The sequence below is a fragment of the Acomys russatus genome, chromosome 9 (genome assembly GCF_903995435.1).
Source record: "Acomys russatus chromosome 9, mAcoRus1.1, whole genome shotgun sequence".
Lineage (NCBI taxonomy): Eukaryota > Metazoa > Chordata > Mammalia > Rodentia > Muridae > Acomys > Acomys russatus.
Genome location: NC_067145.1, coordinates 1,368,092 through 1,386,021, shown reverse-complemented (window position 1 = coordinate 1,386,021; position 17,930 = coordinate 1,368,092). Strand labels below are relative to the sequence as shown.

General features: G+C 44.2%; 1 protein-coding gene across 1 annotated transcript in view; it reads right to left on the bottom strand.

Annotated features, from left to right (window-relative positions):
* Prkaa1 (protein kinase AMP-activated catalytic subunit alpha 1) overlaps window positions 1-15,388 on the bottom strand; it is a 35,095-nt gene extending 19,707 nt beyond the window's left edge. Inside the window, exon 1 of the mRNA XM_051150908.1 lies at window positions 15,239-15,388. Within this exon, the coding sequence (XP_051006865.1) occupies window positions 15,239-15,365 (127 nt within the window). The 5' untranslated portion in view covers window positions 15,366-15,388. The remainder of the gene's footprint in view (window positions 1-15,238) is intronic.
* Window positions 15,389-17,930: the final 2,542 nt, after the last annotated feature.

Genomic DNA, 17,930 nt, shown 5'->3' with positions numbered 1-17,930 from the left:
TGAAATATCATTTGAGAGGATGAATTATTATAAAGTACTACAAGATGTGGGAAACAGCCTTAATTTCAAAGAAAATCAGAAAAGAAAATTAAGTAATTCATTAACTTAAGCCAGGAAAAATTAAAAGTTCTATAAGAAATGAACTATGAGGCTAGCCATGCCTCTAATCTCAGAACTCAGGAGGCAGAAGCAAGTGGATCTCTCTGAGTTCAAGGCCAGCCTGGTCCACATAGTGAGTTCCAGGATGGCCAGAGCTACATAGTGAGACCATGACTCAAAACACCAAGAAAAGAAAAACAAACAAACAAACAAACAAACAAACAAACTATGGCCGAGCATGTGGCACACCCTTTGATCCTAGCAATTGGGAGGCAGAGGTAGGCCTATAGATGTGAATTTGAGGCCAGCCCGGTCTACAAAAGCGAGTCCAGGACAGCCAGGACCGTTACACAGAAAAACCCTGCCTAGAAAAAACTTTTTAAAAAAATAAAGCAAAACAAAACAAAACAAAAAAACCTATGGTATTAATCTAGTAATTACTATTTATGCAGTCATAATGCTGGAAAAACTAAACAAATTTTTGGACATGATTATAAATATATTAGGAAAATAAAAATACAGAGGGGAGATACAGGAGGAAAAATGCTGAAGTGAGTGTCAAATCACCAGTCTCAGACACTGGCTAGGTATAACTAAGTACAGTAGCTCAACTGTTATATCCTAAAAGGGAGTACCTATTCTCTGAGAACTAGTCTATTGACACCTGATCTCATTTGTCCCCCAAATTTGCAAGCTCTGTCCCAGTGGAAACCCTTTCTCCATTAGCTGTACAACTGAGCCACTACTGGGAGCCAGTACATAGCAGGATAATGGCAAACTCAAGCCTGGAAAGAATTCTGGAAAGCGATCCATTTGGGCCTAGACTTCATCACAATCCAACCAGTCTTCTCCTAGGCCTTCCTCAATTGCATCTCAACCCAAGTAACGTAAACACACAATTGCGGGCCAGGGAAGGGTTCAGTAGACAAAGGCAGCTGTTGCCAACGTGACATGCTGAGTTTGATCCCTGGGTCCATGTGGTGGAGGAGAGATGTAACTCCCAAATGCCATCCTCTCACAAGCATACTGTGGCACACATGCCCCTACACACACACACACACACACACACACACACACACACACACACACACACACACAAATATAAATGTTTTTCAGAAACCACTGAGGTTTCTCCACAACAGTGGTAGATAGGATTTATTCCATCAAGTAAGGACCTAGAGCAGGAGGCTCTGAACACTCCCTTTGGCTCACTTGGGATTATGTACTTAGCATTTCATATAAGACAGTCAGACTAGCCTGTGAGTTCCAGGCCAGTGAGAGACCCTATCTCAAAAAACTAGGTGGACACATCTAATCCCGAGGAGGCAGAGGTAGGTGGGCCATCCTGGGCTACATAGTGGGTTCTAGGCTGTCCAGAGCTACATTCACAGTCTAAAACCAAACAAAAACAAAAACCAAGGTGGCCACTATCAGGGAACAAAAGCTGAGGTTGACCCCTAGCCTGTACACACACACACCCCTGAACACCCATGTATACCTGCAACTGAAAACAGATATATGTACATACACATACACAAAAAGCGACCAGAGTGGTGGCACACACCTGTAATCCTAGCACTAGCAAGCTGAGACAAGAAGACTGCCAAGAATTTGAAGCTAGTCCAGGCTACACAGCAAGACCCTGCCTCAAAATAACAAAGCAGTGTCACAGATACAATTCAGTTGGTAAATGCTTGCATAGCACAGATAGGAAGCACACTGTTAGTAATGGCACCGTCTAAACTCGGAGATTTTACATCCCCAAAGGCCTTTTGACCGCTACTTTGAAAGTCCAGGGGAAACCCTTTTAAACCACATGGAAGGCCAGCAGCTTCCTGTCCCCTGTGATTAGAATGTCGCAGGACAATTTCTCAAGTGTAGTTTCTCCAGTGGGTGAGTAATAAAGTTTTCAAGGTCTTGGAAATTGATACTTATAAAATATGGTTATAGCAGGGCGTGGTGGCGCACGCCTTTAATCCCAGCACTCGGGAGGCAGAGGCAGGTGGATCGCTGTGAGTTTGAGGCCAGCCTGGTCTACAAAGTGAGTCCAGGATGGCCAAAGCTACACAGAGAAACCCTGTCTCGAAAAAACAAACAAACAAACAAACAAACAAAAACAAACAAACAAAAAAAATCTGCCATTTAAGCCGGGCGTGGTGGCGCACGCCTTTAATCCCAGCACTCGGGAGGCAGAAGCAGGCGGATCGCTGTGAGTTCGAGGCCAGCCTGGTCTACAAAGCGAGTCCATGATGGCCAAGGCTACACAGAGAAACCCTGTCTCGAAAAACCAAAAAAAAAAAAAAAAAAAAAATGGTTATTAGCTGGGCATGGTGGTACACCCCTTTAATCCCAGCACTCAGGAGGCAGAGGCAGGTAGATCACTATGAGTTCAAGGCCAGCCGGGTCTACAAAGGGAATCTAGGACAGCCAAGGCTACACAGAGAAACCCTGTTTGGGGGGGATGGGGGGGGGGACAAGCACTGGGTGTGATCCCCAGTACTGTGTAATTGAGTGTGATGGTGCACTCTAGAAGTTCCAGTCCACAGGACGTGGAAGCAAGCGGATTAGAAGTTCTGGTCTTCCAGGTCAGCCCAAGTTCAGCCTGGGATACATCACACTGACATTTAAAAGAAAAGCCAGATATGGTGGTTCATGCCTATAATTTCAACACTTGTGAGTCTGAGACAAAAGGACTGTCATGAGTTCAAGGCCAACTCAGGCTAATGTGTAGGACCCTTTCTTAAAAAAACAAAAAAAAACAAAAAAAAAATCAAGCATGGCTCTGTAGGTAAGGTTGCTTGTTGCCAAACTTGATGGCCTGAGTTCAATTCCTAAGACCAACACAATGGAAGGAAGGAATCAACTCCTTAAAGCTGTCTATGACTTCCTGTGGGTGTGTGCCCCTGCCCCTCAATATGGTGCACATCCATACACATGCCCACATCCATATACACACATACAGATCCATACATACACGTACACACACACATACAAATTCATACATGCATGCACATACCTCTATACACACAAACACACACCTTTTTAAGAATGCAGGGATACGAAGGACATAATGAGAATTTTACAACAGAACCACTGTCGTCATTTAAAAGGCAGTAAGACAGAGCAACAACGTGACACACTTTATGGTCAGATACTAAAAACTGAGAGAACATAACAAGACAATAAAGGTTGCCAAGGGACAGGAATCAAGTATATAACTTCAGTACGGAGAATGACATTTCACCTGCAAACTGGAAAAGCCGTCCTCTTAAAGACACAAAACAAATGATGCCAATATCCAATCACACACACCACAACCTCTCATACTTGAGCATTCCAGCAAACTATAAATCATTAGGAGTGCTGATTTATACGTTCTCACTTTCAAAACAACTCGAGGGCCTTTGGTGGGTGCGTAAACCACTTGCCTCCAAGCAGGAGGACCTGAGTTCAACCACCATCTCACAGGTAAGAAAGGTGAGATAGACTCCTGCAGGATGTGAAAAAAGATTTCTCTAACACATACACACACGCACGCGCGCGCACACACACACACACACACTTGAGCAAAAATGGAGGGTGGGGTTCCTGATTTTAAAATTTTTGTTTTGTTTTGTTTGTTTTTCCGAGACAGGGTTTCTCTGTGTTACCTTGGTTGTCCTGGACTCATTTTGTAGACCAGGCTGGCCTCGAACTCACAACGATCCACCTGCCTCTGCCTCCAGAGTGCTGGGATTAAAGGCGTGCGCCACCATGCCCAGCTCGATTTTAAATTTTTTAAAAAAGCAACAACAACAAAATCACATTAAGTCCAACTGTATTCAAACAAGAAGTGAGCAGTTAAGGAGATGGAAGGGGCTACAGTAGCAGTCAAACCTCCCAGGACACAGAGGCCAGTGAACTCAACAGAAAGGGAGCAACTGACAGTGATAGGATTGGGTTTCTGTCTGCTTAGCAGAAAATCACCATAGTAATTCCTTTTGTTGTTGTTTGAGAGGCACGGCTGAAGGAACCAGTAGTACACTTTAAGGAAACAAACAAAGTGTCTTGAGAGTTAAAGGTGACCCTTTATTTAAAAAGAAACCGGCAGTTCTCCAAATTGAATTATAGAGTAAACTAAAAACATGCATAAATGTTTCTCAGTTTATTACAGCTTATTATGTAGGAACAAAAGACTGCAAATCTCCTAATGACTAATTTCAGGAAACAGTTTAATTCCATTGTTGTTTCAATACAACAGACTCTCACAGGAAGACTATGAGAAATGCTGGAATCAACTCAAAGAATAAACACCAGCTTCCACATTTGCAGGCTACAGAAAAAAATAAAACAAAAGGTATTCTATAGCCACCATTTTTCACGTTTTACTGTTTTATATTCTTTTCAGTTATAAAAAAAAAAAAAAATCCAAGGGGAGAGCAACAGGAAGTACTAGGCATTGCAGATCCAACCTTTCACAGGAACAGACTGAACACCCAGCTTCCCTTCCAGCAGAGAAGGCAGTGTGTGACAAAGCTTAGATTCTGTAGCCCCAGGTGGTGTTCCTCCTTCAAGGTACTTAACAGACTTCTGAATTGTAAATCAAACTCTGTAAAAGGGACCTCCTGCTCTGTAAGGGCGGCCAGAGTCACTCCTGGAGCAGTGTTTGTAAAGGACCTTGCACACAGCCCAGGACATGTGAGTAGCCTGGCAACTGTAGCTGTTAGTAGTTAGGGGTAAGTTTCCATATCTCCAAGCCAGTCCCCACCTCTGTTTAATCAGCCCTCAAGCTCCCATTTGAACACCTGGACGGCCATTGTGGATCTTAGCTCTTGAGGTGTGCTTTCTGTTTACTTGTCAGCAGCCTGCCCTTCTCAAGGCACACAGTGAGGGCTAAGTAAGAGCCTCTGACACCTCCCTCTCATCAGCTTAAATCCCACCATGCCAACCCACCACTCCAAGCACCAAGTCTGAGATTTCTGGATTCCAAAGTTCAGCCCACTTCCTCACCAGTTAATATTCAACAGGCCGCTCCTTCACACAGCACCAGTCCTTTACATCACTTTGTACACAAACATACTCTAACTCTCGCCAACCTTGGAACACTGGTATTACTAACATGACGCTACAGAGAACTGAAGCACACAAAAATATGACTGATCCTCAGCAACACAGCTGGTGAAGTGACACAGGCAAAGCTCAACTCAGACTGGGCTACAAACTTCATGCTTCTTCCAAGAGAAGAAACGTCAATAACACTCTTTAAACGTGTTATAAAGTTTTTATTTATGTATTGGTACTGTGTGTGGGTGCAGGGATCCTGGTGCCACAGCACGCATGTGGAGGTCGGACGCTAAACTTCAGAAGTCCACTCCCTCCTCCACCCAGGCTCCAGAGCTAGACTCAGGCCCCTCAGGCTTGCCCAGCAAGGCTTTGTGCCCACAGAGCCAGCATGCCAGCCCATTCCAGTGTGTTTATAGACAAAAGATAAATCTGGGAGACGGTGAGAGACAGCTCAGCAGTTAGGAGCTCATGATGTTCTTGCAGAGGATCTGAGTTCTGTTCTCAGCTCCCGCATCAGGCTTTTCCCTGCACCTACATTGAGCTGCTCACCACTACCAAGTAACTCCAGCTCCAGAGAGACCTAGGATTTCTGGCTTCCTCTGCAGGCACGAGCACTTCCAAGTACAGACCCACACACATACATATTAACTAAAAATAATAAAACAGACAGGCATGGAATGCCCGCCATCAATCCCACTACTCAGGAGGCTGGGGCAGGCAGATCTCTGAGTTCAAGGACTCCTGGTATACAAAGTGAAAAACCTATCTCAAATAATGATAGTGAAAATAAAAGTAACCCTTAGAAAAAGATAAATCATAAAAAGAAGTTGCACAGGATAATGCATATATATGCATCCTCCTAATAAAATATATAAAAGTTGAACATAGCAAAAGCATCTTCAGTAAACTGAACTTTTGAAAATAGATTGAGCCAGGCATGGTAGCTCACGCCTTTAATCCCAGCACTCCAGAGGCAGGCTGTGAGTTCGGGGCCGGCCTGGTCTACAAAGAGAGTCTAGCACAGCCAAGGCTACCCAGGGAAACCTTGTCTCGAAAAAACAAAAAAAGGGGGAAAAAGAAAAAGAAAAAGAAGAAGAAAATAGACTGAACTTTCCCATACTTAAAAAAAAAAAAAATTATTCTAATGGACCTTGAGCTTGTTTGGAGGTTCTAGCAGGAGAATGAAACTAAAGTATACCCTTGAGTGAAGATCAGTCCTCCTTGGTAAGGTTGCCCTCTTAGACAGGGGTGAGGAAGAGGTCACCTGCCTATCCAGCCAGGTCAGCAGAATCATCCCTGGCAATCAATGGAATGACAGATGTCCAGCCAGATACAGCCAATGGACAGTTCATTCACCATGGTTGCAGGGGGAGCCTGGTCTGCCTCTGACATGAACTCTGGTGTCCCCCACCCCGATTTGATCATTTCCCCTTGGTAGGTAGGCCTGGCGGGCACACAGAAGAAGGGGATGCAGGCTACCCAGACGAGATGTGACAGGCTGTAGTCATATGGTGGGGGAAGAGGTCCGGTTCCATCAGAGTTCTAGGGGAGGGGAACATGGCAGAAGAGGGAGGGATGGTGGGTGGGAAGGAGAAGATACAAGCCAGGGAAAAACAAGCAGGATGTAATCTGAATAAATTATAATAAATTAAAAATATTATTCTAGGCCAGGTGTGGTGACCCACACCTTTAATCTCAGCACTGGAGAGGCAGAGGCAGGCAGATCACTGTTGAGTTTGAGGCCAGCCTGGTCTACAGAATGAGTCCAGGACAGCCAAGGCTACATAAAGAAACCCTATCTTGAAAAAACCAAAATAAAGAAATAAATAATAAAAAATTTTATTCTAAAATTTCACTCTTTCATTTTATCTTTTTCCTATATTAGAACATAAGCTTTGTCTGCTTAAAAAAAAAAAAACTATCATTTTCAAAATCTTTTATTTCTAGCTTTTAAATTTAAAAGTCTAGCCGGGAGTGGTAGCACACACCCTTAATCCCAGCACTCCGGGAGGCAGAGGCAGGTTGATCTCTATGAGTTCAAGGCCAGCCTGGCCTACAAAGGGAGTCCAAGACAGCCAAGGCTACACAGAGAAACCCTATCTCAAAAAACCAGAAAGAAAAAGAAAAAGAAAAGAAAAGAAAGAAAAAGAAAAAGTTATCCCAAAAACTTCAGTGTCAAAAACAAAATACATGCTGGCACATGGTTTTACTCCCAGAACTCAGGACTAAAGGCAGGCGACCTCTGTGAGTTCATAGCCAACTTGATCTTTATGGAAGTTCCAGGACAGCCAGATGTGTGTAGAAAGACCTTGCGTCAAAAAACAAAAACAAAACCCACAATAAATTAATTTATTAAATCCTTTAAAGAAGAGAGAACAAGAGCCAGGCATAGTGGCGCATGCCTGTAGCCCCAGCACTCAGGGAGGCAAAGGCAGGTGGATCTCTGTGAGTTTGAGGCCAGTCTACAAAGCAAGTTCAGGACAGACAGAGCTGCACAGAGAAACCCTGTCTCAGGAAAAATAAAAAAGAAAGAAAAGTCATACAGCTAAAAGAACTGGAATTGGTTTTCTCCAGTCATGTTGTTTAAGCATAAACTATATTTCACTTTATGTGCAGTATGTGGAGGATGGTAGCTTCCACAGAAAGCAGTTTCCCAAACCTGGGAAAGATGTACATTCTCCCTTCTATAGTCTTATTATGTTTATTAACAAGGTTCTGAAGAATCCTACAGTTAAAAAACAAAAAGGGAAAAACCTTAAACAAGGTATTTCTTGTGATGGTTGGCTTGGTTCTTGGAGAGACTATATGGGAATCATTAGGAGATACGCCCTTGTAAGTGAAGGTGTGTCGCTGGGGGTGAACTGTGAGGTTCCAAAAGCCCATGCCAGGCCTAGTGTGTGTCTGTGTCTGTCTCTCGGTCTGTCTCTGTCTGCCCCGCCCCCACTCCTCCTGCCTATGAGTCAGATGTAAGCTCTCCACTACTGCTCCAGTGCCTGCCTGCCTGCCTGCCTGCCTGCTGTCTGCCTGCCTACCTCCCTAACTACCTGCCTGCTGCCTCCCTGCCTGCCTGCTGCCTGCCTGCCTGCTGCCTGCCTACCTGCCAGCCTACCTGCCTGCTGCCTGCCTGCCTGCCTCCATGCTGCCCACCATGATGGTCATGCACTCACCCTGTGAAACCAAATAAAATGGTTTCCTTTATACGTCGCCTTGGTCACGGTCTCTCTGCACAGCAACAGGGCAGTAACTACTTCTCCATCCCAGCCAATAGAGCACTGGATTTGGATATGAGTGTTGTGCCTCTAGCAAAAAGAATCATAGAATTTTCCCCCCTGTTGGTTTCATTTCACCTCTTTCTGACTAGGCTATACAATAAAACCAGGCTAAGAGGATGGCAACCAATTATTCTGCCATTTGCTAGATGGTAACTTGCACACTGGTAGGTCCTTCTACACTTCGACACCCTTTGACCCCGTAGAACAGGCTAGCTAGCTATACTAGCCAAGTGTGTGAGAGCTGACTTAAGGTGAGAGACCCTGCAAAAAAGTGCACTAGCGCACATAAACTCAAATAAAAAATAATAGTAATACAAACTTCTCTCTCCCAAGATTTTTGTCGCTGTTGCTTGGGGGAGGAGGTTGGTTTGTTTGTTTTACTCTCTCCCAAGTTTTTAAACAATGTTTCAACCAGATGATCATAAAATATTTTTCTCTCTCGGTTGGCATGGTGGTGCATACCTTTAATCTCAGCACTCAGGGCAGATGGATTGCAGAGTTCACGGCCATCCTTGTCTACAGAGAATTCCAGGACAGCCAGGGCTACAGCAGAACAATCCTGTCTTTAAAAACAAAAGCTATAGAGGTATTCCCTTCAGTTTCCCCATCCTTCCCTTTTCCTTGGGCCCAGGTGAAGGCAGCCATTTCAAACCATGGCATTACAATGTTGCTAATATTAAGGCAATGTTTGCCTTCAACAGAGTGGCAACATTTCAGCACTATCTCAGACCTCACAGGAAGTCTGCCCTGCATGGTATTTTAAGGATAAAGAAATTGGCAGTAGGGGACTGGAAAGATGATGGCTCAGAGGTTAAGAACACTGATTGTTCTTCCAAAAAGGTCGTGAGTTCAATTCCCACCAACCACACGGGGGCTCACAACCAGCTGTAATGAGACCTGGTGCCCTCTTCTAGAATAAGAGCAGAACACTGTATACATAACAAATAAATCTTTTAAAAGCTGTGGTATGACTGAACAAAATACTGTTTTTAAAAAATTGGGCCTCTTGGGGTCTGTAATTTGCCACAGTACAGTTATTCTGATCAAGTTCTATATTCTTCTGACTACAAGTCTTTCAAGCTATCTACTCTTTCCTACCAACTATATGCAACGAGAAGAGGAGGGGAGGAGGTGGCATAGCGTCAGAATCAGATCTGTTTTCTCAAAACGGGGCTAAAGATTCTCTATTGAGTAAACTCAGGCGAAGTCAAAGTAATTGCTTTTCCCCAGAATTGCTGGTCCAGTCAATCAGTGAATGGAATAAAAGGACTTTGTCAAGAGTCTATATTCCCTGAGGGGGCCGCCTGCCCTTAATCAAAGCTTAAGTCGTATTTTTCAGACTGTTACTATGTTTTCAACAGTGCTACAAGGTTGCTTTTAAGCACACTGCAACACAGGCATTAGCCACACCTCAAGGTCGCCTAGCAAGAGCAGTAGGTCAACCAGCTAAGGATGAACTAACTACAAAGTTAGTGCTTTCTCTACAGAGACACTATTTAACCACAAAACACTGTCAACAAATGATCGATTCAGATACAAAATGCTGAAGTGTTAACAAGATCCTATTTCCAAAGAAAGGATTTTAACAGGCTAGAGATGCCAGAGAGAGAAATGCCCCCTAAATGCACTCTAGCTACCTAAACATGTCTGTCTCCTTCCTATTATTAGAAGAAAATTCCACTAATAAATGTGTTAGGAAATAGTTTAATCCTACTGAGAGGGGAGTTTAAAAGATTTCTTTAGGGCATATCAAAACATACCAATGGCAGGTGAGACTCAAGCTTGATAACTTGAGCCCCAGGGTAGAAGGAAAGAACCAACTCCAAGAATTTCTTCTCTAATATCTACACAAGTGCCAAATACACACACACACACACACACACACACACACACACACACACACACACACCTAATAAATGAAAAGGTAAGGCTTTAAAAAAAAAAATCATACCAAATACTCAAGTGCCACCAGCTTAGGCAATACATTAGACATATCTGAAGTCTTAGATCTGACCTCCCAGAGCCTTTCTTCATCTCTCCCCAGAAGTGACCATTAACTCTGAATTCTGTGTCCCTCTCCCACACACCAACATATTTTTATTATGTGAGTATAAATCCATTAAAACACAGCAACATCTCATTCTTTCCATACATTTTAGGTATTTACATGACGAGGGTACATGCAGAGAAGAGAAAGGATGCACACACAACATACAGCATCCTTGGCTACCTTGTTTCTGGAGCAAAGATGACAGCTATTCCATGCTTATCTGCATGGGGACATGCTATCCATGCCTCTGCCTTTTATACATAAATGGCAGTTACCCATTACTTTTTGCTCTTAAAATATTCTGGAAAATGCTTCTCTAAATTACATTAAGTTCCTTACTTCTCCCACTAAATGTTTACAAAAACGTTTCACTGAATGAGACACGAATTTAACCATTCACCTTTTAGAAAAGTTGGTTCCAGGAGATGGCTTCCTTCATGCGCAAAGGCTCTTACAGGCCTGACTCTGATCCCTGGGACCCACGTGGTGGAAAGAAGAATTCGAGAAAGGATTCCCTCATAGTTTTCCTCTGACCTCCACATATGCATTATGGCACGAACACTCGGGCACGCACAAATATGTGTGTGTCTGTGTCTATGTGTGTGTGTGTGTCTGTGTGTGAAGTTACTTCTAAACTTTTTGTTGTAATTGTTGCTGTTTTCTGAGGCAAGATCTCAACTTTTTATTTAGCAGAAAGAAGCTATCCTGCAACTCTTGAATCTTCCTGCCTCTATCTGCCAAGTACTGGGCTTACAGGTGTGTGCTACCACACCCAGCTAATTCTACACATCCATGTTATATATACAGTCACAAATACTGCAGTGTTCCAAGCATGTGCATCTGCTACATACTCCTACAAGCTCCACTGCTAGGCTAACTTTCGAACACACACCCACTATGGATAGTATTAATTTATACCAGCATTAGACAAGTGTTTTGTAATGTATATAAATATCAGACTGTACATAGTCTTCTACCACATGAACTTGTATTTTTCGTTTCTAGACACAGGGTCTCGCGTAACCGCAGCAGGTCTCAAACTCACTAACTCACCAAGAACGGTTTTTCATCCTAATCCTCCTGCCTGCATCTCCCCAATGTTAAGATTACAAGCATGTACTACCATGACTGGCTCTACAATTTATCTCTGATGACTAACTTTATTTTCTAAAGATTCGCTCATGCCACATATATATATATAACATATGTATACATACCTGTTATATGTAGAGTTTTTGAACAAGGAATTTTTCCTGATTCATTCAAAGAAAAGAGTACCTATTTACCTGAAATAACAGCTAATGTAGGAATCCTCACTGACTTAACAGGTTATATGTAGAAGTAACTTATTTGCTGAAGACATGTCCAGCCTATAAAAACTCTCAAGAACTGCCAGTTACAGTACCTTTACAGTAACATGGCTCTGGTCATCCATGCATTTGGTTGGAAATGACATGCAATGGAATAGAGACGAACACCTTGACAAACACAGAAAACAATACACTGAAAATAATAATTCAAGCACAATCCCAAACCCTAATTTTCTGTTGAAGCTTTCCCCTCCAAATGCTATCATTCATTAACACCAATATTTTCATTACTGTTTATTTCATAACAAGATAACCACTATTAATTTAACCTCAAAGTTAAAATTCTAGGACTGGGCGTGTGGTTTGACTGGTAGAGCACTTGGCTAGCACGCAAGAAGCCTTCGGTTCAGTCCTTAACACTATACAGAACAAGGCACGGTGGCACACATGCCTGGAAGCCCAGAAGCATCAGAACCAAGGGCATCATCCTCAGCTACATAGTGAGTTTGAGGCCAGCCTGGGCTAAATGAAACCCTGACTCTAAAAAACCAGCCAAACGCCGGGCCTGATGGCGCACGCCTTTAATCCCAGCACTCGGGAGGCAGAGGCAGGCAGATCGCTGTGAGTTCGAGGGCAGCCTGGTCTACCAAGTGAGTCCAGGATGGCCAAGGCTACACAGAAAAACCCTGTCTCAAAAAACAAAAGAAAAACCAAAAAACAAACAAACAAAAAAAAACAGCCAAACAAACAGAAAACAGAAAAAAGACTAGCAAAACACACTGAAATTCCCTGGAAGCACTGCCTATCACCCTGGTGAGTTAACCATCTATCTGTATCACATCTTCTGTTAGATCTTTAATGTTAAATTTACCAACATACATGATACTTGAAAAATGTACTCAACATTGTCTCAATTAAAACTTAAGGCTGGGGCGGGCCTTGGCATACACCTTTAAACCCAGCACTCAGGAGGCAAAGAATGGTTCTCTGAGTCCATGTCCAGCCTGGTCTACAGAGTGAGTTCCAGAACAGCCAGGGCTATATGGGAAAAACCCTGTCTCAAAAAGCCAACTAATTAATTAATTGATTAAATTTATGGATAATGCTATTAGCTCTAAGAATTCTCAGAAATGGGATCTGAAGAGATGGCTCAGTAGGGAGAGTACTGGGTGCTCTTTCAGAGGACCCAGGTTCAATTCCTAGCACACACAAGGCAGTTCACAACTGTGACTCCAGTTCCAGGGGATCCGACACCCTCACACAAGCAAAACACCAGTGTACATAAAATAAAAATAAATAATTTTGACATATGAATTCTTGTCAAGTTAATACTAGGGTTAATTATCAATATGACCCCTACAATGGTTGTGCACTCCTGCCTCTCATTTTCTCTCCCACCTAACAATACTCATTCTTTATAGTGTCCCTCCAACAAGAGCAAGCATAGGCATAAGTATACACTGCATCCAGGTATTGCAAAAAAAGAAAAAAGATGCCCCTCCAAAACACACACACATCCAAACTTGGGTGACATTCCTATGGTCATGCTACATGCTAACCCCCTTTCTGACACAAACCAAATGACACACAGCAGTCCAGACATTCCTTGCTATGGAGAGGATCAGCACAAAAAATAAAAATAAAAAATAAAAAAGCATCCCAAGTGTTTAACAGTTTTAAAATGAATTGGCTGAAAATTTAAACCAACATCAACTAAAAATTTAAGGGCAAGTTTAATTATAACCATGAAGCCGATGATCCTCTGACTCACGCTAGCCCTCTCTATTTGGGGAGGCTTATGACTGACAGTGTAGTATTTCAAGAGAATACTGTGTGGGTGGGGAAGTGAAGGTTAAGGAAAAGCAGAGTCACTATTCGTCACTGTTACTTTCCAGGTCAAATCCCAACTGAAAACAATCTCTTCTTCCTTTCCTATCTGTCTGATCCACTCTGGTCTCTGCCAGAGGAATGGCAGACACCACACTCCAAGCTGAACCCTCAGAAGGAGCGGTCAGAGTTCAAGCCTGCCCTAACACTATCATCAGAGCATTAATAAGTGTTTCTTACCAATACTTGTAAACTAAAAAGCCCTTTATCATGGCAAACAAGGAACATGCCTAGCTAAAAGTAAACAAAACACTGATGCCAGCTACTTAGGAGGCTGAGGCATGAAGGATGACAAGGTCAAAGCCAGCCTGGCCTACCACAATCAGTGAAGCTGCCCTAGACTTCACCTGCCCCTCCCGCCCTTGGCTGGGCTTGCTAATTTCCCTAAGGAGGTTTATGCATTTGCTCCCCTGAGGGTTACCCAGCAACTTTCAGTTCTCAGGCTGGGAAAGGGCAAGAGAAGGAAGGGTTCTTCTGTTCCTCCAGGGAGAACAGAACTCAGCTAGCTCTCTGTGTAACTTTTGACAAACTTTTTATTTCAATCAAATACCTACTAAGAGGATATACTATATGCAGATCATAGTCTATTATTTCTCCAAAACCAATGCATGAATTATTTCTTATCCGTTCCAAACTTCCTTCCTCTAAATACTTAATAGCAAGTTTAAATATTTTAAAGGGGAAAAAGTCCACCTCAAAACGGTTGCAATCAGAATTTTCCTTATCAGAGCTGGTGGGCTAGAGAGCAAGTTTGTGGATGACAAAATGCTTGTGCTTTTGCTTACACATTAACAGGAGATATTCTACCAAAACAAACAAAAAGTCCAAGAGATGGGCACTGAATTACTAAAATATAAATATATTGTGAGAATAAGCGGTATCAATAGGCTAATAAATACCATCTGGAGCTAACATATGCAATACCTACCGGGTATGGCTATCAGAAACCACAAACCTTCCGAAACCGAAAACACTAAAAAGCAGACTCGGTGTCCGACTGTAAACCATGCATAGCAAACGCGGCACCAGTTCACACGATATCCATCAAAAGTCCTGATGAAGACCAGCAGTCCTTACGGGGGGAATTCTCATTATTGCTGAAAGACATCTCCACAGCTACCTTAGTTTTGGAAGAACACGTTTCAAGTAAAACTGAAGAAGCACTTCAGTCGACAACCTCCTAAAAGCGAGGCAGCCCTCAACAACTCTGAGGACCGCCAAGGCGCGATGGGCTGGCTGTGCGCCAAGAGATCAAAGAGCAGAATAGACCCTCGTCCCCGCCGTGCGCCCCCCACGCGTGCAGTGCCCAATTCCTCGCCTGGGAAAGTTGCACCGGGAGCCATCCCCGCCCCTCGGGCGCCGCGCCGTCGCCATAGCGACCGCCCCCCCCCCCACACACCGCAGCGGACCCCACAGCTCCCCAGCCCGCGGCGGCCTCGGGCTCCGCTCCCAGCGCCGCCCGGAGCGGGGATACGGAGCCCAGAGACCCGGAAGGCGAGCGCGGGGAAGGATGCGGAGTGCGAAAAGGCGCGGTCGCCCGCCGTTCGCCCGGTCCGCCCTGACTCGGGCGTCCTCACCCTTCACTTTCCCGAAGGTGCCGACGCCCAGCGTGTCCCCCAGGATGTAGTGGCCAATCTTCACCCGCCCGTCGTGCTTCTGCTTCTCGGCCGTCGCCATCTTTCTCCAGGAACTGAGTCTGCGCATGGCGCCGCGGGAGGGGGCGGAGGGGGCGGGAAGGGCCGCGCCGGGGGCGGGCGGGCGCCGAGAGGGTGGGGACGCGGGTGCGCCGCGGCGGGGCGCAGTCGCCGGCCGCCGCCCGCGCAGGCTCCGCAGTCCGGGCAGCCGGCCGCCGAGCGCACTCGCTCCCCCTGGCGGGCTGGGCGGAGGGGCGGCGGGAGCGGCGCCGGTACTCGCCTCGGTGCCCCGCATCCCAGTGCGCGCGCCCGCCCGCCCACCTGCGCGCGGGAGGGCTCCCTAGCTTGCCCTCCAGGACAGCGGGCCACAGTCTCCCCTAGATGCCACCTGAGGTCTGCGTGTGAGGATACAGCCCCCTGTAATTCCCAGGAGGGTGATGCATATGTTGCCCCCGATAGAGCTTTGAAACATGGCAGGGGACACCGCCCTACCTCTGACTTCTAATCTTTCATCTCATCTCAGTGGCATCTGGAAGCCCGGGGTGTTTTCACTTGCACTTACAATACTTCCCACTGCTTTAAAACAAATGAACAAAACAAAACCCAAAAACTCTGAGCCAGTAAATTACTATTGGGCCTCGTGCAGCTCAGGCAACCTGGAGGGTCTTCCTTCCCAAGAAATTTGCTACCTTCAAATTTCCCCTGTGACGAACAGCAGTCTGGGAATGTGTGTGAGTGTATGTGTAGTCCAGAAAGCGAGATGTTATCCCGAATTTATGGTGTATAGAAATTAATATTTTTACATTTCCAATGAAATCTACACTTTACTGCACTAAAAAAGAAATAAATGTATTGTTTGTATAAACAGAGCCATAACATAACACAAAGAAAGTATGTTTATTTATAATAGGATTTTGAAGTGAGTCTGTTACTCCACTCCGTTCTACCCTAATAGGCACAATCAACTGCGTTATCATAAACAAAGTATATGCTTTCCTTCAGTTTTGCAGTTTCAAATTCTGTCAATGTCAATGGACAAAAAGATCAGTCTTCATGAAGGACTGTTTTTCTTTTTTGTTTTGCTTGTTTGTTTGTGTCCTTCAAGACAAGGTTTCTCTGTGTAGCCTTGGCTGTCTTGGACTTGCTTTGTAGACCAGGCTGGCCTCAAACTCACGGAGATCCACTTGCCTATGCCTTTCGAGTGCTGGGATTAAAGGCGTGCGCCACTATGCCTGGCTAAGGAATGTTTTTTAAGAGACTAGCAATGTCATTTTTCTTCAGGATAAAAATTACCAACTCTCCTAGTTTGCCCATCTTCTGGCTTATGGCGTAAAAAGCAACATAACGTTAAGTACTGCTTTGTTCCAAGGAAAGAGCTTCAGGGAAAAGAAATCCACTTTGAGTTTAGAGCAGTGGTTCTCAACCTTTAATACAGCACCTCATGGTGCGCTGACTCCCAAATATAAAATATTTTTGATGCTACTTCATAACTGTACTGTTGCTACTTTTATGAATTGCAATGTGAATCTGTGTTTTCTGATGGTCTAAGGTGACCCTGTAAAAAGGTCATTTGACATCCCCTGTCCCCGTTTGTGTGTGTGTGTGTGTGTGTGTGTGTGTGAACCCACAGGCTGAGAACCACTTCCTTAGATCATTTCATAAACAGAACAATGACTGAGAGTAGTCGTGGATAACCAACCGTTTACTTTACAAAGGGCTTCACTTATGTTGAACGGTTAAAAATCAGACATTTTTGATCACCAGTGTGTTGGAGAGACTGGCTTCAACTTTTCCTGTTTACTTTCTGTGGCATTTTGGATTGCTATAAGGCAGATTCTGGATTCTATTAAGGAGGGGGAGCCCTCCCAACCTCCGAAATAGAATGCTAAGCTACTTCACATTTGCATCATGACTAAGATTTAGCCCAGGAAGTTTCTGCTATTTATTTTAATCTAAAAGAACTAAGGGTCTAAGGTTGCAGCTCAGTTGGTAGAGTGCTTGCCTGGCATGAGTGAGACACTGGGTTTGATCCCCAGCAGCGTATAAAAGTGAACATGACAGCTCATGCCTGCTGTCTCAGCACTCTGGAGATTGTCATCACGAGGATCAGAAATTCAAGGTCCTACTCAGTTACCTGGGAAGGTTGAGGCCAACGTGAACTACATGAGACTCAAACTACCATAAACTAAGGCAGGGGAGATAGTTCTCAATGGTTAAAGGCACACACTGCAAAACCTCAAGACCTAAATTTGAACCCCAGAATCTACATGGCAGAAGGAAAGAATGGACTCCCCAAAGTTATCCTCTGACCTCCATGTGCACGCCTATAATACACACGCACACTTTAAATAAAGCTTTATTAAAATAAAAAAAGACATGCCTTTAATCCCAGCACTCAGGAGGCAGAGGCAGGTGGATTGCTGTGAGTTTGAGGCCAGCCTGGTCTACAAAGTGAGTCCAGGACAGCCAAGGCTACACAGAGAAACCCTGTCTCAAAAAACCAAAAAAAGAAAAAAAAAAAGAAAGGAATCACAAAATATCTAACAGTGTGCTAGTTGCATCACTGGGATGTTAAAAAGAACAAACAGAAGCTGTTTTGTAAAATGATTTGCCAATTTCTCCTGAAACTGTGAAG